The sequence below is a fragment of the Passer domesticus genome, chromosome 14, assembly GCF_036417665.1.
Source record: "Passer domesticus isolate bPasDom1 chromosome 14, bPasDom1.hap1, whole genome shotgun sequence".
Taxonomy (NCBI): Eukaryota; Metazoa; Chordata; class Aves; order Passeriformes; family Passeridae; genus Passer; species Passer domesticus.
Genome location: NC_087487.1, coordinates 6,463,810 through 6,489,441, shown reverse-complemented (window position 1 = coordinate 6,489,441; position 25,632 = coordinate 6,463,810). Strand labels below are relative to the sequence as shown.

The following is a 25,632-nucleotide window of genomic DNA, read 5'->3' as shown; positions in this document are numbered from 1 at the left end:
CTTGTGTTACAGCATCAACTGCTGGTTTCTCATTTTTGCCTTTATTATTGTTTGTATATTCTTGCATTATCCTAAGCAACACGTATTTGATGTAGCTATAAAAAGATAGAGCCATGCTGTGTCACAACATGGGTTTTCTTTTAACTGGAAGAAAAAAGCAAATATTCTTGTATTTCAAGGTGTTTAAAAATAGAACATCTAAAAATAAATCATTAAAAACAAGGGATCAGAAGAGACCGTATATTCAGTGCCTGAGAACCTTCTTCCTCTGCCCATCAGAACTCTCACTAAACTACAACCACCTACATGACATCAATAATCACTCTTCATTCCCACAAAGGGAAAAATTGCCACTCTGAATCTCTGACAGCTTTTTTCAGTAGCAAACACCAGTGTCCATCACAGTGAAGAAGGGATTCTCAGCCTCCATGAGGGAGAAGGAGTGTCAAGTGATCACAAGGATGACCTTTTCTTCCCCTTTTCTTCCCCTTTTCAACTCACACAGTACTACTGCACAAAATCCTTGTAGTTCTGGAGCATGTGCCAGCTCCTCAGCTCAGTATTTAAACACAACAGTAAATGAGACACACACACATCAGCCAAAGATGTCACAAAACTGACAAAGCTGCACACCATTTACTTTAGACCTGACATCAATGCTTCTACCAGAAGAGGCTTATCACCAGTCCCATAGATACATAATTTGTATCAGTTTTTCCAGCTAACAAGAAAATAAACCCACGGCTTTCTGCAATGATATCATCTGTCAAAATTAGCAAACTTTTCTAATCCACTTAGAGGAATCTTTCACATATTTTTAAAAAATGAAAGGGTCTGCTGTTCCCAGAGAATATTGCAAAAATACTTAATGTTAATTTTGGTCCTTGACTGGAATAATCAAAACAGAGAAGCTATAGTGAAAAAATGGGCTCCAAAATAGCTCTTGTATATCTTATGTTAGAAAAAATACTTATTGGCTGCAATGATCTGACCATATTTCTGAAAGGAAATTAAAGGAAGACAGCAGAAGCAGCAAGATGGACAAAGATAAAAGGCCATTTATTTAAATTTAACATGAGGACAATATTAAGGGAGACGAAAAGCAGTGCTTAAAGATTTGAGGAAACAGCAAAGCAAAAAATACTGAGCATCTAAGCAACAGGATAGACATCTTAAACAGAGAACCAAAAATACCAAAAATGTATTAAGAAATGGAAACTACTAGCAGGTTAATATCCAAAAAAACTCAGCTAGGGAAATATAATATTGAGGGAAAAAAAATTCTGGGGAGAAAAGTCAAGTGCTCTGAGAAAGGGGTGGGTTCAGCCCAACAAGACCTGAAGAACTGACCCCAGAGCTGGTTACAGGCTGCAGCAGATCCCCTGGTCCAAACAGCTGCTCCCATCAGCTCCTGGGCAGGAGAAGACGTGACAGCAACCAGAGCCAGCTCACCTGGCCAGCAAATCACACTCTAACACAACAGGAGTCATGAGAACATGGGAATCTACAGCATTTACACATCATGCTCATTTTCAGGAGTCAGAAATTCTTCTAAGATAAGCTCTTCTAAGATAAGCTCTTCTAAGATATGTAACAGGACATTACCAGAACAGAAGTTACTTCAGTATTTGACCACCAAGGCTCATCTGTTGCATCAGTATTGACTTTCACTAAAACTTTTGAAATATTGTTTTTAATAAGGCACAGCTACGTGACAGACAAAAATAACACAGGAACGAGCACAAAAGGGATCGTGCAAATGTGCCTAAAATTTTGAAACAAGTTAAAGAGACTGCAGGCAGATACTGGGAAGGAGTTAATGAACTGGGAATTCCTATTTGTTTACCCCACAGCTTGTTGGGCGGCTTTGTCCTCATGTTCCAAGAAATACCTTTCCTAAGGAAATGCAATACTGTTAACAACTTGATTGAGCTGACTTGCTCTTAGATATTTATTGCCTTTCTTCACTTATTGAGCAGTCTCTAGAGCTGTTTCAAGTCTGATTCGTTCCTTGTGGCAGAAGCAGCAGGGGGGGACTGGTGGATCAGTAGAGGCCCTGGCTGCCTTGCAATGGCAGCTCTGAGTCCGTGTATGTGTGTGCATACACAGCACCACAATCCCCTCTGTACTGCAGTCACTGCACTGAGCAGCATTCACACACACTAACTCTTGATTCTGGGCATATGCAGTTTATATTTGTATATACCTATAATACAATTTTAAAAACTTAAGAGAAATTACAACAAATATATGTCAATCCTTGAAGTGTTATAAAGATTTTATGGGTGTCACTCTTCTCCATTAAAGACAGGGTTCAAAGGGGTTTAAGCAATCATACACCTTACACATAAAATTATTAAGGTTTTTAATTGAAAAACATAGCTTGAAAACTCCATCAGAGGATTAAGGCAACATGCCACTGCCTGTACTATAGCACAAGACTGAAAATATTTTTTCCTGGATCATCCTGAAACCAAATAATAAACTGAAGTCCTCTGGGAGCTTCCCATGTGCTCTCCAGAGGGAGGAATCTCAGAGCTCAGTGACTGGGGCTCCACACGGGACCAGCACCTCAGCACGCACTGGAGTGGGGAGCATGTGGATGCTGGGCTTCCTGCGCTGTGTCAGTGCCAGGGGAAAAGTTCAGACCAAGTAAACCCCAAATTCTTTTACATTACAAAAATACCACCCCAGCCATGTCCTGTTCTAGCTGATGTCAACACTCACTCCCCTGGCCCATCGGCAGCTTTTGGAATCTCAGGCTTTAGCAGCAAGCTTTAGACCAGACCATCAGGCCACAGTCTCGCAGTGAATTCCCTTCTCTCAGCCACTGCCCTCTCTGTAGGGCTGCAGCCGTTCCTGCTCCCTTCTGTTCACGGAAAATGAACACATTTGTTTCTCCACCGCACAGATACCCTGAGACATCACCCTGAGCGTTAGGCCTTAGTCTGCCCCAGCTGGCAGTGCCGTGTCAGGGGGCTGTAGCGGGTCACCCCCGAGCCCCGGCACAGGAGCTCCCAGCAGCGGCTGAAAGCCGCGGGCCCTGCAGCTCCGCGAGGCACTGCCACAGCGGCTCGGCAGGGCTCAGCCCCGACTGCCCTCTGTCCCATCCCAGCACCACAATGCTCTCCTTCCAAGAAAAATAAACATTTCAGCTTTATTCTTCAGCTACAGGTTTTGCTTTTTTTTAATCCATCTAGAATGCAAATTAAGAGCAATGCAATATTTCTGAATAACTTAGCATTTAAATTGATAACAACACAACACCGAAGGATGAAAGGATACATTTTTGCAATTATGAAATTATTGCAATTATTGAACATCTACATTTTGTTGGGTATATTTGTCCTCACCAATTACTACTGGATTGTAAGAACACAACACGTTAGGCAGATTACAGACCTTATTTTAATACTGCTTTTAATCAAGAATATCAAACAAGATGTTTTTATGCCAACAGTTTGATTTAGTTGAGTAACAGTACGTAGCAATTCCACAAAAATTGAAAGACTAATTTCTAAAATAAGCATTAGCTAAATCATGCCCCTGAATAACAACTACATTTAAAATAAGTTGGAAAAACTACCGCTGAGTCTCTTTCGGGTTTTTTAAAATATTTTCTTCCTTTTAAAAAAATCCATTTTCTGAACTTAAGTTTCTGAACTTATTTACAAACCAGAGGGACTACATATATTTTTTCTAAGTGGAGACTGTCATGTAGTCACATGCCTGCAGCAGTTCAGGCTAAAGAAAAACACTCTTTATTGCAACAGGCATGATGAAACTGCAAAAGCTGCAACACAGCAGAAAACTGCGGCCAAGACTTTTTTCAACAGCATGTACCAAAAAGCACCTTTGTGCTGACATCACCAAACTTTATTAGTGCTACGCACTGCTCAGAGCTGTAACATTTAACTGTTCTGATACCACAAGGAAGATTTGCAGTCAACTGCTTATTTCTTAACCTGGGCATAAGCGTGGTCATGGGTTTCAAGTTCACCTATTTTTGAGGCATTTGCTTTGATCTTCCCTCCTGTATGCATAGTTTCAAGGGGGATGAGTGGGGCAGGACAAGACAATCACTGCTCTTCGGACCAGGGTGGAGCGTGTGATAAAGAGCTTATCTGCCACAGACCTGCTTGTGGAACTCCAATGCATTTTGTTAGGTTTACACAGGATTTTCCCAAGTCGGTGGCTTCAAGAACGTCTTTCACGTTTGGCGGAGCTGTGCCATGTGCTCCTGGGCTGTGCTCAGATGCGGGGCTCAGGGCGGTGTGTTCCTGCACAGGTCACTCACTGTACCCCGGGGGCTCCAGGCAGCACGGCCCAGGGCGCTGCCGGCTGTGGCACTGGGAGTGGGACGAGCAGGGAGCAGCTGAAAGGTTTCCTGCTCACCCCGCGGGCAGGAGCCGGCAGCTCCCCTCACCGCGACACTGGCTGCAGGAGCGTGTTGGGGGTCAGGAGGAACTCCGCACTGGGGGAGGTTCCGATGCAAAAATTGCTTTCTATGTTTATTTTAATTTCACACAGTGCTGAGTAAAGGGAGTAAAGGCTTCAGGACTGCAGCAGCTTCCTGTTTACGCCTGGCAGCACAAACTGGGAGCAGCAGGGAAAGGCTCAGGGAGTGGTGCTCGCTCACCTACAGCAGAGCCCGCACCTGGGTGGCAACACGCGTGGGGCTCAACACGGGTCCCTTTAATGAGCTGTCATGTTTTGATACTCGTGCAAAAATCAGATTTTACTTCAGACACTGTGGGAAATAAGACTATTTGATATGTTGACTAAATCTTTAATTTAACTTCAAAATAATCCAACCTTAACATTTATTTTAGTGTATTCAGATACAAACGTTTCCTCGGTTAATTATTACACAAATACAAACAAGAATTTGTTTGAGCATTCCACCTCCGGAATAGGTTACATCTTGCCAATGGATCAAATTTACAAGTTCACTTCAACTCCCAAAAAGTTACTCAAAAACCAACAGGAGGCAAAAATCTTGGGAGAAGTAAACATCAGTCCAAACAAATTTCAGACACTGTGCAGAATTCTCAAGCAGATACTAATCCACTTTCTCAGCTGTACAGTCACCTCTGTCAGGAGGCAACCTCATGCACAGCCTCATTCATCCTTAGTCAGGGCTTTGTTTTTACTTTAACTAATAATTACATTACGCCAGGGCAAGCAGGTCCCATTGAGTGTCCAATGTCCATAACAGATTCTCATAACCAGATTATCTTTCACATGCACATTATTCATAAAGCTAATATATGTCATTTCAATAATTTTCTAAAGCAGCTTTGACTATTCAGTCCAGGGCAGCTTTGAGAAGAAATACATTAAAAAAACCAGCATATAACACTCCAGTTGTATAGAATAACTGGCTTATTGTAATTTAATCAATATGATAGTTTACTTCACTTGCTTTTATTACAGTAACTTTCAAATCTGTATGACAAGAATGCTGTTCTCCGAACACTTTTTTTTATTAACCCAGCTAGCTTAAGATTTCATACAGTTGTCTAATCTTCTTCCTCTAAAATCCTATGCTTCAAATTATTTACTCTAATTTGTATTAGGCTTGTATCCTGGTTCTGTAGACTTTCATATTTCCATAATAATTCACAAGTCACCCAAGAAAATTAAATTAAAAATCAATATACTTGATCTCCTCTAGCTCACTGCACTCTGTCAGTGAAGCTGATATCCCAGAAAGGTGGAAGCATAGAAACACACTGCAAACATGAAGAGTTCATTCCACTCTAGTGAACACCACAGTTATTAATGAAAAATATACAAAAAGTGTCTGGCCCAACATTTTTTAATACAACTATCAACAGCTAAGAGACCTGGCCTTCATGATTATTATCTGGGCTGTGTATTACCAACGTGTACGATTCTCTGCAGCCCCAGGATTCTTCTTTTATTAACTCTGGGCAGAAGTTCACTTAAATAGCTGAAGTGATAGTTCCTATTGGTCTATGAAAGAGATTTTAACACAGAAACAGCCATTTCTCCTCAGTATTATTTTAAGTATGTGAGACTGTTTAACATTAATATCTAGCATTCAAATTATTCCCAAACCAAGAAAGCTAACAAAAAATTAATTTAGACAATCTTGCTATGTTCATAACGCTAGGCTTTTACCAGAGGTGTGGACAAACACATTATTTACAAACTACCCTTCTTCCTCTGTTTGCTAGGAGAAACTGATGCTGTCAGGACATGCATTAGATTCAGTCTCATAGACACTGTGCTGGCAATTATGCTCTCAGCACCAATGCCAGCCAAGAAGCTGTTTCACAAAACCTGTAACTTTATCACCGACTTGGCAGTATTATGGAAAAAAACAAATTTACATGTCTTTTAGGCCTTGCAATTCAGCATCAGCATCATAAATATACATAAGATTCCAACGATTTCTGATAAAGGGGAAACTAAGTAAAAAGCCAAGTATCAGCTTTGAGCAGAAACTGCTGCAGACCACTGCAGATCAATACCCTGCTTTTATCTAGAAGAACCTCTGTAGTGGTGCAATATGATGTTGCATTTCCTTTTCCCTTTAATTTCCCATTTCTATGTGTTTAGCAAAATGCTAAACTTCAAAATGAAAACCAAGAACAGGTGAAACTCCGCTAAATCACAAGGTTTCAAAATTGGGGTAATGGAGAAAAACAATTTAAGTCTCAAATGCTGAACTGCGGCTCAAGACTTTGGCTTGCAGCACTTTTATACAAACCCACATTAAACTTAAATGCTTGTGATGTACCTTGCTTTCAACTTCTGGAGTCATTCAATTTCAGACCTTTGACTCAAACCCACATGAACTGAAATAATATTGAATAAAAATATTAATTAAAACAAACTGAATTACTTTTTTCATCTAAGCATAATATTCTTCAGACAAGACAACTGTTCAGTGAACAGTGTCACACTCCCTCCATCCCAAACAGTCTGCACATGAACAGATGCTCAGATTATCAAAATCTTTTAACTTTTGGCTGCTGCAATTCATTACACTGTTGAGGCCCATAAAGCAACTTTACCTTTTTCTACATTCCATGTTATATGCAAGATTTGTGTTTCTTTAAAAACAAAGTTCTGGCTTACAAAGTAACTTGCACTTGAACAGCTTTCTTTCTAAGCTTACATGACAGCTTGATAAACAACACCACGGGAGAAGCTAAAAGTCGTTCAACCATGCTATAATGCTGCATTTGACTCCATCTTGCCTAACAGAATTGCAATTTTAAGTGGTGTGCTAAAAGATCAGCCCAAATGCAATACCAGTAGCTGTGCCTTTAGGTAAGGCTGCAGGGCTGCCACACAGCCCTGACTGAGCACCACGGCCGGGAGCGAGGCACAGGGGACACACGCTCCATGGACAGGTACCACTGCAGTTCAGCTTCACCTTGTTCCTAACCACTCTGCAGAATTCTCATGAGCTTTGGCAAGTCATTCCAGTACAGTTTCCTTCCACACTTGTTCCTTTGCCTTCCTCACACCTGACCTAGAAACACTAAGGCACCCCTAAGTTAGAATGAGAATCAGAAGGAAAACAAGAAATGTTGGGAGCGTTCCAGGAGCAATGCCAAAACCAACTTCTTAAAAAACATTGACACTTTCTACAGGCTTCCCCAATGCTGACTAAGAGCTGAGCATGCTGTATTAGCATTTGGATAATCCTAAATCTGCAGACACATTTCCAGAGCTTTTACTGTAGTTGCTGGAAGGGACCAAGAGTTTTGTTGCATTTTCAAGTTGCCCAAGATCAGTCTCTTACTCTGCTGCTGCCCAGCCGCCCGGGTTTGTCCCTTTTACCTGTGAGCACTATTCATTCCTGTCTCAGTTGGCCTTTGCCCTCTGCAGCAGTGGGTATGCAGGGCTCAGGGGTTCCCTAGCATGATCCAGAACAGGCAGCTCCCAATCCTGACTTGTAGTCAGGCATCCCTCACTAAGGCTCAGCAGAATACCAGTCTTTACATAAACATAGCTTAGATTTTGTCAAATGTAATTAACCAGAGGATAATTCTGAATAAAGGAATGTGGTAAAGTCTTTTTTAATAAGTTGCTTGAGGTTCTTTGGGACATAAGCAGTGTGTAAACAAAGTCTATCATGAATTATTCAACACATAAAATACTGAAACTCATTGAGGCTTTCAAAACAAAAATTCTTCTAATTATGACCACACAATTAAAAAAGAACAAAGAATCATGAAATATCCAGGTATCTGCAATAACTTGCCAGTTTTATTTACGCCTAATAGGGTTTTGTTGAGAAGAAAACCATTTGCTTCTGCCTTCTGTTTAGGCTAACTGTCAGTTGCAGGACTGCATGGAAAGACAATTTTGAGGCAGCCTGGTTTTAAGTATAGTGTCCTTTTTAAAAAATAAATTTTAAAAAAAGGACACAATCCACACATCTTATGTTTTCCTCCTTGTCATCATATCAGATGACTAACTGAAACCCTATGTTACAGATTCCATCTAATCTGTCCCACTGAAATGAAGGCAAATTTGTTCCACTTCTTATAGAGCTGGATCTTCAAATATATTCCAAGATAACTTTACACAAACACACAAAAGAGTATCAACAAGACTAAGTCAAATAAGTCCAAATCCAACAACACCAGAGGAACTCCTTACCCCGTTGTTTGGGTTTTTTTTAACAAGCAAGGTATGAAGGCTGCCAGCAGGTAAACCAATCTGTAAGTCTTTGCTATGCTGCCATTGAGAATACAATTTTTAGTATTTCAAACTCATTCCTTGTTAATAACCCAATTAATGAAAGCTGTCAGAATCACCTATGTTAAGGAAAACCCCAGGGTTTTCTCTTGACATTTTTTCAAAATAAAAAAGAACACAATGGCAGGAACTGTTCTTTATTAAAATGTGTAAATTGTTTACAAGCAATACAAAGTATTCCCTACTGTAGGTCCTGTTGCATTTAAGTGCAGAAACATAAGCCAAGCCTTCGTGCACTGCAACGCCTCATCTAGTCTGGCTTTTTAGTAGGTAGATGAATAACCCCACTTCACAGTTTCCTATTAAGTTTTTATATGCAGTACTGTAACACCATATTCTAATACTTCAAATGTCTATTGATTTCATTTCAGTTTAACTTACTGAAAGTCTGTTTGGTTTTGGATTGTATTTCTCACATTTTCACACATTAGTGAAGCATTCAGAGGCAGCTGCAAACCTGGAGTGAAGTTAGGCAAAAGCTCACAGTTCACAGCCACATCATCTCCTACTGCTTCCATCCTGCCAGGGTAGCACCACTGTAGGTGAGGGGGCCCACCAAGGTCCCTGAGGGCACCGTGCCCTATAGGACTTAAAGCATATACTGGAAAGGGGAGTGAAGGCATGTGACATGGAATGCTTTAGCCCTTTTGGTAAATCAGGTGGGATTTGAATCTCTGAGGTTGGTCATTGAGCAACACAGGTTTGGGAATCTCATTCCCATTCTCAAAACCTCTGCTAAAGCAGGATATTCTAATCATAGAATATGCTGAGTTAGAGGGGATCCACAAAAATCCAACTCCAGGTATAACATATCCTCAAGAATCCCACCATGTGCCTGAGAGTGTTGACCAAACTCTCCTGGAGCTTTGTAATGCTGGTGCTGTGACAACTGCCCTGGGGAGCCTGTTCCAGTGCCCATCCACCCTCTGGGTGAAGAACCTTTCCCTAAAGTCCAAACTAGACCACCCCTGACCCAACTTCAGGCCATTCCCTCAGGCCCTGTCACTGGTCACAAGAGCAGAGATCAGTGCCTGCCCCTCCTCTTCCCCTCCCTAGGAGGCTGTACCAGCAGTGTACCACTCAGTCTCCTCCAGCTTGAACAGACCCAGTGCCCTGCTCCTCACACAGCTCCTCACCATCTTCATGCCCTGCTTTGGACACTCAAACAGCTCAATTTTGTGGTGCCCAGAACTGCCCCCAGCACTGGAGGTGAGGCTGCCCCAATGCAGAGCAGGACAATTCCCCCCTTGTCAGGCTGGTGATGCTGGGCTGATGCCCCCAGGACATGTCTGGCCCTCATGTTCAACTTGCCATCAGGGAAGAACCCCAGGTCCCTTTTTCCATGGTTCTCCATGCCTCACACTCTCCACTCTGTACATACATCCAGGGTAATCACCATACTTCAAATAAACCTGAGCTCCTAAGTGAGAAATGCTTGTTTTCTACAAAACACACACAGCCCTATGTATCATATAGTGAAAAAAATACATCACACATCAGCATTTGTGTGATGATCTTCAACCACCCCAGCCATCTGCCTGTGCCTTTTTCTTTCCCCTGCAAAACATTAATTTGAACAACTATGTTATGAAGCTAAGCATGTCTCATCCAGTTAATGAAAGCATCTCCTAAAATCTGCAGATTGAAGAATCAGACTATTAGATAAGCAGGTGTGCTTCTGCATACTCCTTGTGCAATGTCTGACTAACAGAATAATTTTTTTCATGCTAAAACACAGTAAGAGGAACAGGAGGCAGCCTGCAGCTATCTTGCTTTGCAATTTGCTCCTGTCAAATCTCAATGTTTAGCAAGAGCTGATTTACATACCACTTGCATGGAAGAGCATCAGGTAAAGCCCAGATTTCTAGAGAACAACAGTAGTAATTTAGTCATGGATAAGTCCATCATTTCCAGTTTAGCAGAAGGGCTATCAAAAGGGACAAAACCTTGCAAATAAAGTGTCAGAGGTTTTGGTTATTTGTGGTGAAAAAAGGTGCCACATTTTGCAAATAAAAGTTGAGTCCAGTTTTAATGCAGCTGTACTGCTTCTAGATGGTATTGACAGCAGGTTCTAAAATGCTCTACATTTTAAACAATTTAGTGACAGCCTGCATGACAGAAAGGCTTTTCTGTATCTCCTAACACACTTGTGGTCTGTGGGCTACAGGCAAGACCTAACACCCGCTATTCCACAGATTCCTACTAGAGATCCATCCTCGGGGATGTTCTGCCTATGTAGTGCTAATATACCAATTATTGATATCTTTTATTGTACTTTGAAAAAATGTCCAACACTCGACAGCAGTAGCTTTAAGGAGTACTACGAAGATAAAAAATTACTTGTAATCTACTGCTAAAATCACATGTTACATATACAGGTGTTTAAGTAATAAGATGACATTCACATAACCATGTTCATGAATTACAAATGTACATCTGTACATGCATTTGCATCTCCATGACCTTACTGCAACGTACAAAATAGAACTTTTTTGCCTTTATACAACATATTTCATTGCAAGTTTCCCTGTAGTATCTACTGCCAGGAAAATCTGCACTTTTAAAAGGTCCAGAAAAATGATCCAATGTTTACACACACCATTGCCTGAGCAAGCCTAAACCTGTTTAGAACTACTAGCAAAAGCATAACTTAGACATCACATTACATCATTACAGGTAACATTGAAGGGTTAAACCCCCACATGAAATGGACCTGAAAGCCTGTAATGAAATGGACCATATCCTTTGGCATTTGCAGCTGAACACAAAAGACCTCTGCAAGGCTTGTTTAAATTAGAGAAGGGAAGGCGTGAGAAAACAACTGTAGAAGGTGAGAGGTAAGACCAGATTCAGGCAAGTATTTCAAAGCCACGTTGCTGATCTGTGGGTAAGAGGACATTTCCTATAGGAGATTAAAACAAGAGGTGTCAGACTGAACCAATTCCATCAGCAATATTAAAGGCTTATAAACAGATGGAAAGAGCACTAAGGTAGAGCTGAAGGAGCAGAACTTCACACGGAAATTGGAAGCAGCTTGCTTGGACCAGACTAGGCTCCCACCATCTTGCCAGCCCAGACCACTCCACCATTCCCTCTAAGATTTATCTTCCCTTATTCTCTGTCCTGTTTGAGAAAGTTCTGTCACTCAGCCTACCGTGGACCAAGTCACATTTCCCTAACAGGGGGCACAACGTAGTCTGCATATTTCGTTTGCCAAAACCAGCAGAGGATTCCAGCCCTCTCTCATCCTAGAGATAATTTAGGCTCCTAGAAGAGTTCCACAACACAGTCCATGGCAGCTGTCAGGGACATGCCTCAGATATACTCCCCACTCCATCCTTATTAAAATGACATCAGAACAAAACAACACCCACAGAGTGATCACAAAGCTCTGCACAGCTTTGGTACTTGGGGAGGTTCTCCCATATTGTCACACTAGAGACTGGAAGGCAGAACAGGAATAAGGGGGCAAAACTGTATGTTTTACTACAGCTGTAGTAGTAAATGGATAGAACAACAGAAAAGTACTCCCCCCACCTGCCAGTTCTAATACTCAGTGTCCTGACATGCCCTGACTTAAAACACCACCTTAAAAAACAAAAACTAGTTTTATTTATTAGTTTTATTTTTTTAATATATTCCAAAGTCTTCAAAAATACAAAGAAAAATGAGAGCCTAGGAATCTCATTGAGGTGTGATGCAAAATAAGTAGGTTGGTTCATTTAAATGAGGTTGACTTGTACTTCCCTGAAGAGTTTCAATTGGTCAAGTAGAATTCCAAAACAAGCCCTAAAAGGACACAATTAGCTACAGAATGTAGTTTCATTGTTCACTGTATCCTGTTACCAGCCTGAACATAATTTTAGCTACTAAATTTGAGCTTCTTTGTTTTAGCAATCAGATGATATTAATTTCCCCTTTGTTTTTTTTTCTTTTCCTGTTTGTACACCTGCACTATCAATGAGCAAACAGCAACAGGATTAGTATTTTACAGTTAACCAACTACTCCACACCTGTAAAGAGCAGGATGATAAAATATTTTCAAAGGCTTGCAGGAAAAAAAAAAACCAACCCAAAACAAACACCATAACAACCTTGACTTCTAACTTTAAGATGTCAGTATAGTTACCAGGCAAAATAACCTCGAAATAAAAATGTATATTCTTCCTATATACTGTCTGCTTCAGATGTAAAATGAATGACCATAGCCACCTCACCACAGGTAGTTAACATCACAATTACTGACTCTCCACCTACATCTTTTGAAGTGCAGACTAGGAAGAACTCCCCAGCGTCTTAAGTGCTTCTAGAACAGTAAAAGTTAATTCTGGTATTTTTGGGGGTTTTTTGGAGTCTTCCCCCCACCCCCCAAGTCAAGAGCTCTTTAACCATTTGTGAGTATCAGAGACCCATACGAACCACACTAGGTGGGTCACAGTCAGACTGACAGGACCAGTTTGGCTTGCTTTGTCCCTCCCAGTCCCAGACTGGACTCCAGCCACACTCGGATGAGTCCCCCCGCAGAGCTGCAGGGTAAGGGTTGTTGACTGCTGCATTTTAAAATGTATTCTGGTCTCAGAATAGACCCACAGATGGGACAAGTTCAGTGAAAAAGTCACCTGATGGCCTCAGGTGCAAAAACACCTCAGCCTGCTGTTAAGAAATGACCTGAACAAAAGAAAACCTGATTTCAGTAGGTGAACACTCTCGAGGTGTGTCAGACTAAATAGCTCTTCATGACTAATTCATTAACTGTGGTGACAACACACTCCTCCATTGCAAACTACCGCCTTGAGAACATCCATCAGAGCATCCTCAGTGGTTTATGAAGTACCTGCCCCAATCTAAGGGTACAGCCTGTACAGCCCAAACAGCCCAGTTCAGCACTTGTCAGCTTTCACACCGTTAAGCCTCTTTTCAGAATAAACACCTCTTAAATGCCTCTCCCGAAAAGAAATGCTCAGCTCTGGGAAAAAACCAGTTGTTCAAGTCTATAAACTTATCCTGTGGCACCGAAACAGGGATTTAAAACTCTGTATTATGTTCTAGTCTTCTGGATTGCTTTCAGACATTCCTTTCTTATTCAGAACTGGAGGTTTTTAGTTCTGTCAAGATTGTGTCCACAAAGGATTAATTTTAGCCATTCTGACACATGCAGCTGAACATATTTAGTCTCAGTTCAAGTATAGATTGCTGTAATTAAGAACAAGAAAAGGTCAATCTCAGGACTAATAAAATAAAGATTAGTTTCTGTAGTCCTTAGTTTGTCCTTTTACTGGTGAATTGCATGGAAGCAGATAAGGTAGCCAGCTATTCTAGCAGAAGTAGTGCCTACACTGACAGTGATTAAAATGTTTTTCTGAAATTTATCGTATTTGCTTCTTTCCCAATACAGCTTAAATAGTGACTATTTAAGAAAGCAGATTTAGGGCTTGGGGTTCCCTCATCACCCCTAAATCTGTACAGAAGACATGAGCCCTTTCCAGTAAAAGTCTCAGGAAAAATACCAAGGAGAAAGTTAGGACATGCAAGTAAGTTGATGTTCTAAATATTGTTTCCTTTTCCACAGTTGAATACTGGAGTGCTCATTTCACTAAAGTACTCAGAAACACTCATTAATTCCAACTCTTTATAACACAAAACACACCACTAACTAAGGCGTACACCAATGGAAGCTCCACTGGAGAACAAGGATTTGTAACCATGTAAACACAAGCTTTTAGTGCTATGAAGAGTCAGGCCCACCTATCACCAGTGCCACGGACCATCCCTGTAACTCTGGGCAGAAACTGCCCCGTGCACACCCAAAGGAAAGGGACCCCTGTGACTCTGCCAGGATTAGCCATGATTGGAGGCACCTTAGGTTGTCCAGGACCACTGCATCACCTCTCTCCTCTAGTGAGGGATGTCCATTCTGTCTAGAACAATACCAAATATGGGAATAAGTAGCCACTGCCCCACTTCCTCTCGAGTGCTCCTAGAATAAAAACACAAACGACAGGAAGAAACCACTGCTGGTCATGAACTTACTCTGCATATTGAGATCAGGTCTCTGTGGACTGGGTGTGCTGGTATTTCAGGCATTAAGAACCCTGGAACCAGAATTCCTATTACCACTAGAAAAGCTTTAACAAACAGTACTCATGGGAACAGCAGTTAAGACTCCTGTAGCAGTCAGCTGGGTTACTGACACTGGTACTGGCAAACCAAGAACTCCTTTCAACATGAGAGCTGCCAGTTACCAACAGTCCTATCTATGTGAAATAACTAATCCATTCTCTCTGTGCTACTGAAGTTCAACGTCTTTGCAGGCTCACACTTCATTACATATTCCTGAGACAGGTCAAAGTCACTGGAGGCTACAGAGAACACATATTGTGTGTGCTTGAAGGCAGCTTCAAGCTAGATCAGATCAATCTCCTTTTACTTTTTAAAATCGCAACAGAAGCCATTTCAGTTTTATCAAATCTAAGTTTTGCTGACCACATACCACAACAGAAGCTGATTTGTTATTTAAAGCAAGTATCAAATTGGGCAAATTCTTATTTTCTCCAATACACTGCATCTAGTCCTTTACTGCTATGCAGATATATATTACAGAATGCTGAGAGACAAGAGTGACAATTACAGACAAATACCTAAGCTGCTTAAGAAACCAGGCTCAGTTGTTAGAAACAGGTATTCAACATCATCTCAAGTTTCAGACACTGGATACTCAGGTACTGCCAAGTCCTCTTTCACTTGTAGGTACACTTCTGACCTGACTTGCTCTGCTGAAGGCCTATCCCTGCCTTCCTTTTCATCTGAAAACAGTTCATGCTTCAAACTCTGTGGTTGCGACTCAATGCTGAGACAAAAAAACAATAAAGCACAGCAGAACAGCAAAAGCAGTGGCCTCTCCTACAATGAAGTCATTCTGCCCACTCCCAACTCTGCTTCAAATGGAGCTCAAGATTTTGCTCATTGAAGGCCAGACCTCAGCTCAGAGCTCCACAGACATACACAGAGCCATACCAGGATCTTGTAACAGGATTTGTTAAAAACGTTCCAGTTCACTTTTTTCCCTGGGTCAAGTCCAATCCTTCTTTAAAAACCATACCAAATAGCACAGTCTGTACAAGTTACTTCAACCTCTATTTGCTGGCAGTCTCTTCCTATAAGGAGGATCACCAACACAGTCCCTGGTGACAAGGCTCTCTGACCACTGTTCCTTCCAGGACTTTGCCCTCAGCCACTGGCAAGTACTGGCCACTAAAAGCCCAAGGGGCGGCTGAGTCCCACCTCAGCAGGGAGAAGAACGTCCCTCCTCACAGCAGCACTGTGTGCCAGTGCCACCAGTGCACCAGCAAAGGTGGCTACAGACAGCTGGGATTATGAACTCCCAGCTACCCCAGGAAAAAGAAGGAAGAGATGCTTGCAAAGCCAACAGCCACAGAAGAGCAAATAATGGTCTGGGTACAGCTCATGATAGAATTACACATTTTTAGCTCTTCTGCAATAGATTTTTCAGCAGGCTTACACTGCTCCTCCATGGCAGGAGGCTCATGCTTCCCGCTCCACCAGGGCAAATCAATTACAAAAAGGCACCTTACTTCAGTCTACTCAAGCCCTGCAGGATACACAAAACCCAGCCAGGATCCCCTCAAAAACTGAACACATCCAAACTGCCCTACTCTGAGAAGCTATTTTTGCTTTTCCACTGCAAAGACCAGAATGTTTTTGTAGGAAACTTTGGTTTGCTGAATCTAGCAATTACTAACCAATATAGCAGCTGCCAGTGTATACTTGAGGGGAAGCACTGAAAAAGGTTTTGGAGACTACCAACAATACAGCATCAAGTTGTGGAAACATGACTGCGAGTAAGGCACAGTTTTTAAGTGGAGAAAATAAATCCAGCTGAAGTAATTCTGTTCTTAGTGGATATACTATATTTTAATTGGCCAAGTCAAATATTTGTTTTCTTGGATTCGGCTAATTCAGAATTCAGGAACTAATCAAGTTTACACGTGAAGTGTAATATTTCATGGTACAGAAGCTACATGTAACAAAATCATGCTTAGTAATATATCCGCTTTCATTGTAGCCAAATTTTTAGTTCAAATTATGGTAGGAAAGCTATCAGGTTTCCTGACAGGAGCAGTGTTATCAATTTAACCTGCTCTCATAAAAATTGAACTATCAAGAATCAGCAAAAAATACAGAAGTATGATAAAAGGGTCTCATATAACTATGGATTCCCATGACTAATTATTTTTTCCTAGATGACTGCATCCTCTGATTCCTTCAAAAACAATCTATATTTAGCTAGACAGCAGAAATAATTATGCAAAATCCATGTTTCTTTTGCCTTACCAGAAAATACCATAGATTTAGCTACTACTTCAGACTATGTAGAGAGCTTATACCTCTGTGCTCTGAAAGCAAGAATGGGAGTGTTTGTAGCTTTATATCCTTTCAGGAATGAATCTAACCACATTTTAAATCCCCTATTTAATTTATCTGTAGTATGACTGTTTTTAATTGCTGTTATAAATACTTTTGCATATTTCTCTTTCTTTAGGTATGTACTGAATACAGGTGGGTATCAGTACAGGAAAACAAATTCTTTCAGAATTAATAAATGGACAAATCAAATGCTCCTCAAATACTGAGAGAATAAACAAATACTTAAAAGTATGCACTTGCTTTTGAGTCCCGTGAAATAGCTTTTAAGATTAGGTTTAACAAAAGTTCTCCTTCAATATGCCTCACGAACACCACTTCCACTTAGCAAAAAAAGTATTTCCCGGTTCGTACATCAAAACACCTGCAAGAAGTCCAAAACCCAAGCGATCAGGAGGTGAACGTGCCAGTGTGTGCCAGAAGCAGCACAACAGCTCTAAGATGTTTACAATACCTAGGAAACTTTTGTCCTCTGAACGTTCCTGCTGCCCCTCAGAGCAGCAGCACTTCCACACCAGATGAGCTCTCACAGAGCCCAGGGACTCCAAATGCACTGGCAGCACTGAGCACACTTTGCATCTGCACACTTCTTCAAAAAGTTGTGAATAACATAAGGTTGGAAGTTATTGCAAAAGCAAATTTGGAAGCACTTAGGCTTTTGTGCAGACTTGTATCCTTCAAGGCAGGAAAAAAAACCAAAACAAAACAAGATGAGACAAGTTCTTGACTACCGCTTGGCACTGCAAACATATTACTAACAAGAGGTTCCAATTTCCATCTTTCTGTATTTCTGCTATTAGCAATATCCAACTCAAAGCACAGGAAAGGACATCAATCACTGCAAAAGATAACAGTGTGCATTGGTAAACTGCCTAGAATTAAAGCCTTGCAAATGTTGTGGAATGTCAGACTGAAAACAGAAGACTGTCCTAGGGTGCAAGATCAAACACCAGGCAGCATATTTTATAAGACACAAGCAGGAAAGACTTTAAAGCTGTTGAAAACATTTTGCTTGTTTTATAGAGGGTATCAGGCTGCATTGTTCAGACTTGAATATGACTTCAACACTTAAATTAGACAAGGCTGACCAAGAAGTGGTTACAGACTCAGGCTCAGCTGATGACAGTGATTCAGTGAGTGGTTCTGAGCTGGCACAGAAAAAAAGCCCCACACTTCCTGTACAGGGACAAGTGCAGCAAGTCACTACGAGGAGACTGCTAATCCTCTTTGAAGGATGCCAACAAAAACCTCTCATTTAGACTTCAGATTGCTGAAAAAAGCATGAAAATAGCTTTTAGAAGCATATGCTTTTTGCATAAACTATTTATGTCCCCTTTTTTTGAAGGAGTCTAAAGAAAAACATCTATCATCACACCATCCCAAAGCCATTGCACTGATCCCCTGAAAGCCAGAAGTGGCTTTCACCAGACACTTCTGGCAGCTGAAAAATCACACACATGACAGCACAGCAGAGCACCAGACCTATTTCATAATCCTTTTGACACTTCCAGGACACTGCTGATCACAAAGCATACTCAAGATCTGCTAATATCTGGCTTTAACTTTCAAGTTCATATTTAGTAAGTTATGTTAATAGATAAACCTTTGTACTTTAAGAGCACCTTGTAAGTAGGCTTCCCAATAGGCATCACTTCTGGTAGCTCTGACTCATGCTCCAATTGCCAACACTGCTTTCCTTGTCAGCTCTCACATTTGTTTTGTTTAAAGAAGTATTTTCAGTTTCAACAAAAAGACTTAAATTCAGAATTTTGTAAAAATTACATTTTATAATTTATGAACCCAATCCATGAGTGGTTTTAGTATCAATTAAATGCTGCTGTGTCTTTGGAAAAAAAAACTTGACCACCCTTCTTCCTAGGCTGTTTACCTTATGGAATCGTGGGTTTAGATGTACTTGCTTGTGTAGACGACACCAAACCCCAAAGCTATTTACACACTTATACAAAGCATATGTAACAGAAGGGGCAGAAAACACCTGTGAGGTTCAGTGTGTAGAAAAGCTGTAGACCAAGACACCTTTTGTGATCACAGCAGTGACTCAGTCAAGCAGAGAGAAGGGATCCCATGCACTGCCAGGACCTGACTGCACACCTGGCGTCCCCAGGGGGGAGTCACAGTTTTGAAGAAGTGAGGGAGGAAAGCAGTAGGTGGAGAATAGGAAAGCTGAAGATGAGGATGAGTCAGGAGGAGTGACAACCGTACTTCCTGGGCAGGACAGCAACTGGCATCTCAGGAATGTGGGGAAGGGAGTAGGAGATGGGAAAGACTGAATCGAGCCCAGGAAGGTCTGACTAAATTACAGTTCCTCACACCCAAGCTGCCCCAGGAGTGCCACGGGAGGCTGAGGTGAACGTCTGAGCAAGTCCTCAGAGACAGCTCTCAGTTCTCATCTGAAGGGAGAAAATTCTTGTTTACTTCCTGCCATATTTCTCTGACATTTACAAATACTTTTACAGCCGCAGTAGAAATTATAAAAGCCGAACAACACACTACAGCTATGCAGAGTACTCTGACCACAGCAGTTCCAAAAGTCAGCAGGCACCCCATACACCTGGAATACTTCCCCATACAAAGGCAGTACAAAAATCCACTTCCATCAGAGTTGAAAACAATGCTGGTCAATTGCTGGTGACCAGCGTCAACCAGAAAAGCTCCTTGGCACACCATAGGTAGTGAAGAAATGAATGGCCTCCAACAGATGAGAAAATGTGTGAGAGAACCTTTATATGATTTTCCCTGAAAGGTTTAGCCTTTTGTGCTGAGGTAAATTTCCTGCTTATATTCATGGTGAGAGTTTAGATAGTACTAAGTGGCTTAATTCACAGAGCTACCAGTAATGCAAGCCAGCCCTTTCTTACCAAACCCTATGCCTGGATTTCTGTGCTTGCAGAGGAACTGAAATGTTCTCCAAATCCTTATTTTCATAGCACACATGTATACAAACACACTCGTCCAAGTTCCAAAAACTACTTCAATTTTACTGCTTCTAGTCTAGCACAGTTAACTCCCAGAACAAAACTCTTGTTAATTAGGTGCAAAACCCCTTTCTAACACAGTTCTTTCAGTAGCCACACACCACCTAGATGTGGAATGCAGCTTCCTAAAAAAGGCAGACTGAAGGATTGCATTAGAGGAGTGCTTTACAAAACTGAAAAGGAAAGCAGATGAATTTGTCATTTATAATCCATTTATTGTGGCAATAACCAGAACCAAAGGGTAAGCAAAAGCCTGACAGCTTGCAGGCCAGTCCCGGGCTGGTCTCCATCAGCAGAACTACAATGATGTGTCAGAACTCTTCGGGTAACTACAGGAAACTCACTCCCAGGGGTAGCCTGGCAAAGTAAGCGCCCAAGAGGAAAAGCCACCTTTTTGCTCCCTTCCTCATCACAATATGCAGCAACTAAGTTAGGCTTTATTAATATAAAGAATTCTTCTGGGATTCTGAAGATGTTTATTTACATGTTCTATACATCAGTATAATTAATGTATACATGCATACTATATTAGAATACAAATCCAAACATGCAGGAATTTCATATTCCTTATGCTGAAATTAGGAATACCAAATCCTTTATTCTTTATGCTATACCTTAGATAGATCAATGCATGACCATTTAGGTCAATGACAATTTTAGACTAACTCCGACAACTGAGAAGAGAATATACTGGTATTTATGAAGTCAAACTAATTTAAATTTTTACAAAAGGTGATAGTAACAGTTCTGTAAAGAGATGTACAACTTTTTACTGTTTCAAGCAGTGTAGCATACTTTCCATGTTAAGATGGGAACATTACTAAGATTTTACTGAAAACTCGTAAAAGTTTAACATTCCATGTGCTAACCATGACAAAACTCGTTTTAACTTCACCCATGCCACATGTGCAGCAATGCCTTAAGAACAAGGCAGTGACACTAGTGAATGTTATTTCTTTAAGTTAAGTAAAGGTGGCTGCAGATAATTTGTTTAAACTACTAATAGCATTGCCACCCCATTTCCTGCACAATAAATTAGTTATGTATGTAGAACAGAAAAGAAACATATCTGGAAGGCAAAAGAGATTATGAGAAAATTACTTAAGATATACATACATACACAATCACAGGTTCAGTTTTCAGCTACAAAAGTTGTATTTGAGTAACATTCTGCATACATTAGTGTCTTCTGAAAAATGCTCTAACACACAGTATATCAGTAATCATTCTAGAGGTCTAAACTAGAAACAAAAACAAGCACGCATACAATGCAAGCCTAAACAAAACACATCAAGTGCTACTGTGTTTTAGTATATTTTATATGATGTTTCTTTCTGGCTTATATATAGCTGGAAGATTTTCCATTAATGCACCTCTAGACATAACGCAAAGCACATGCTGTTACCCTCCCTAGCATTTCACATTTGGCAGAAAGCAAGGTTTGAGCTTAGGCTACTGTCTGCAGCACCAGACAGAAAAGCACCCTTCAAATACAGAATCACTGTCTTGCCTATGACTTGCCTGTAGGAAAGAAAGACTTAATGGGGTATAAGGTCCCAGCTCCCATCACACATTCACTATTTCAGGACCAAATCCTAAAGGCCAGCAAGTCCCCTCAGGCTAATCCAGTCAGTCATTTCTGCAGACTTTCATAGGCACTCAAGGGAATCAAGACATACTCGGCTTCTTGCTGGACTGGGCTATAAACATCTGCCCTCTTCTGATGTCAAACTGCTATAAAAAGGTTGCTTTCTAAAAATCAGCCTTCCATCCTTGCTGAAGAGATGGAACCAAGAAGACACCAAGTACGCCCAGATAAAACACACACACTGACTGCAGTGTTACAGAAAACTGCTTGGCATTGAAATACTGGTTAAAGGCAACATAGAAACACATTGGGCTTTTTAACATAAGTATATTAGACAACCCTGGCTTGCTCAACAACTTGTGAGCTAATCCAGACACTGCTGATCCTGCTTTCTCTTGGGAGCTTTCCCTTCTCTGCCCAACAAATTGGTACAAAACCTCAGCAGAAGTTCTCTGGAACAAAGATTATGCAAAAGCACGCAAAGTTGATCACTGATGGGTTGTTGTTGGGCTTGAACATTTATCTGATTTTTGTGGTTTGCTTATTTTCTAAATATAGCAGCAGTTTATGCCTCAGAAAATACTTGCTGATTGACATTCCATGTTTTATCCTTAAAAGAGTCAAAGCCAGCTGACAGTACTCAGGGGAACAATCTTTCCCTGAAGACTGAAGCGCTACTTTAAATGAAAAGTCCAAGATAATTTTTGTAACGTGGTACAGATTCTCTATCCAATTCTAGATTCTCCAATGCATCTCCATGAAGTACCCCATGACATGAAGGTTCTAACTCGCAGTATAACATCACAAAGTTCAGCTGACCATATGCTTCCCTTTGGAGCAAATTCCAGCATAGTTTCACCATGAGGCTTCCTGAATATTATGGATAGAGTCCTTCACTGGAGTGGGACTACTTGGCACTGACATAATATCCAGTTTTTGAAGACTTAAAAGCTTCAGCTAAGCTGTTGGAGGCTTTTAGGATTTTTTTATTTTGAATTTAAAATATTGAAACACAAAGCTAACAAAACGGATACATTTCAAGAGAAAAATTTCAAGCTGACAGATGTTCCTTAGTCTTGTCAGTTTTACTATGGTTTTGCCCCTCTGTTGCTCATTCCCACCTTGTATTGCCATGTACAGCCATGGAACAGCCATGGAACAGCCATTCCATGCTCGCAGATCTCCTGCTGAAACCACCCTGTTCACTTGACACAGATATCGATCTGGATTGAAAATAAACCAGCCAAGAGGAGCAGACTGAGCGCAGGGAGCTTTGCAGGGTGCCAGCTGAGCTGGGCGGGGCAGTGCACCATGGCAGGGCCGGCAAAGGCACCAGTGGCACAGCAGTGGCACAGCAGTGACACCGGGAGCGGTCAGATGGCCCCAGAAGCACCAGGAGCACCTGGTGCCAGTGGCGACTCAGCACCCTGCACTGGGGACCCTGCCAGAACAGCAAAGGGGCACTCTGAGGTCCACACTGAAGAAGACATGCCAGAAAAGACTCAATTTAGAAAACACAAAACACTTGTAACATTCAGCTTCTTTCACCCTCCAGACATCAAAACTGACAAGAGAAAAGGAAGGGGAATAATGCGAGTTTTTTTATACAGCCCAGATAACGAGTATAAAGTTTTAGGATATTAGCAGCATGATTCATGTTCGTCAGCAGTCATTATAAGTCCTGCCAGGCAATCCTTCTGCCAACTAAGTTACAAAATACTACCTTCTAATGACTATCAACAATGGTTTGGGCAAAATTAATTGAAAAACATTATTACTCCAAAAACATTATTTTCTAGTTTTGTGGTAATAATCACTTACCAATAATCTAAAAAAGCAATTCATATAATTTTGAGATATCACAGTGAAAGACTACTTCAGTATTAAATTAAAAGCTGGGGAATAACTGTCTGAATACATCCCTGAAAAGTGTATCTGGTGGAAGAAACTAATTACCTTATTTTGATAAAGTAAATCTCACAGAGTATGCTGCCAGTTAGTTATGTGTATTTACAGAAACTTTGATTAAAACCTTTCGTTAAGGAAAAGGAATGAATGGACCCCACAGAAGACCAACTAACTGATCTCAAAGTATTACTGGCAACAGGCAAACACACCTGAAGCACCTACAACAAAGACTTCCAACCCTATTTAACATGTCAGCAGTCTAAACAGTGACCCAGCCTCTACCAACGAGCCACAGGTGTCTGTGACACAGCAGGTACTTGAGGAGCAAAGATTAAGGCTAACGAGTTGGTCTGAATCACCTGGCAAAACAATCAACCCCCAGGGTACACAAGCACCTATCTTATTCAAAGCTCCTCACCAAAACCAGGTTTGTAAGAGCTAGTTGGTATCATTATCCCTGATTTCAAGAGAAGTTTTAGCTTCCTAACTTCTGCAATGCTTTATTTAAAGCAAAGATCTTGCTCCACATAGATGTAACCAGGTACAATTTTATTTGCCTCAGGAAGTCAAAGCAGAGGCAATAGCAGTAAGAAAGACATCGTTGAAAAGGTATTGGGAGTGAAGCTCTGAATACACAAGAATTAGGCTGGTCAGTCTTTAAACTTCAACCTTAGTTAAGCTTTAGCAAAAACACCGCAAAAGTTTTTCAAGTATCTTAACACTTAGAACTTTAGTATTCTGCTTCAGAACAGTTTGAAGTAAATTACTTGTTTAAAAGTTATAGATTTTAGCCTAGTTTATTACCACATAGGATACTTCACTACTTGTCCTAAGTTCTTGTGTAACAGGTAGACATAATCGTTATTTGGATTACTTCAGGATGAAAGCCACTATCAATCATCAGGAGGCAATTACTAAAGACGAAGCAGGTTCACCTGCCCAGCCTCAATCTTCCCTCAGTCCAGCACTGAAGGTGTTTTCCTGACATCGCGTCCCGTCATGACAACCAGCAGCGCACAGCCCAGCAGCGGCGGTGCCCCAGCTCCGGGCTGGGGAGCCGCCTCTGCGGCACACCGGAGCGCTCCCGCCGCCGGGCAGGCACCGGAGCGACCCCGGCACCGGAGCGACCCGGGCACCGGAGCGACCCCGGCACCGGGCACCGCGGGGCCGGGCTGGGCTCGGCCCGCCGAGACCCCTCGGCCCGCGCCCTCCGAACCAGAGGCGTCACCTGTTGTTGTACTGCGCCCTGGCGTCCCCGGGCCAGGGATTCCTCCTAGCCCAGGACACCAACATCCAAAAGCTCCTCAGAACCCAAGCGGCGGGAGAGGGCGGCACACGCGGCTCGTGCTCCACAGGCGGCGCCCGCCCTGCCCGCGCCCCGCGATGGGACGGGCGGCTCCGGGACGAGACTGCCGGCACCGACCCGGGTCCGCAGGGCCGGCAGCCGCCGGCCTCGGCAAGTGCCTGGCATAGCCCGGCTTCCCACAGGCAGGCGCTGTTACACAACCGCTCCCTGGCCAGCAGCGGGACACGGAGCGCTGCCGCGGCCCCTTCCCGGCACCGCGCGAGGGGACGCGACAGCCAGGCTCCCGCTGCCCCGCCGCCCCAGCCGCCCCCGCCCCGCTCAACCCCCTGCCGAGCCCCCCGCTCACCATCGCTGCTCCTCGGCGCTGCGCTGCCCGCGGCTCTGCCCAGACACGCCGGCGCCCCGGGACGGAGGGACGGGCGGAGGGGAGGAGAGGGGCAGCGGCTCCGCCCTCCCCGCGCGCGCAGCTCCCTGCGGGGCGGGGCCGGGCCGGGCCGGGGGCCGGGGCCGAGCGGCGCGGTGCAGCGGCCGGAGGGGGCGAGGGGCCGGGACCGGGGCTGCCCCGCGCCGGCGATGTGTCCATAAATGGAACTCGCCGCGGCGCAGCCAATGGCCGCGCGCCGGGGCGTCATTCCCTGAGGGAATCC

General features: G+C 42.4%; 1 protein-coding gene across 1 annotated transcript in view; it reads right to left on the bottom strand.

The window, feature by feature from the left end:
• The window catches only part of MYO1E (myosin IE), a 76,779-nt gene extending 51,147 nt beyond the window's left edge, over positions 1-25,632 (bottom strand). Inside the window, 3 exon segments of the mRNA XM_064389188.1 lie at positions 25,332-25,343; positions 25,346-25,396; positions 25,399-25,632. Coding sequence (XP_064245258.1) covers positions 25,332-25,343; positions 25,346-25,396; positions 25,399-25,617 — 282 coding nt within the window. The 5' untranslated portion in view covers positions 25,618-25,632.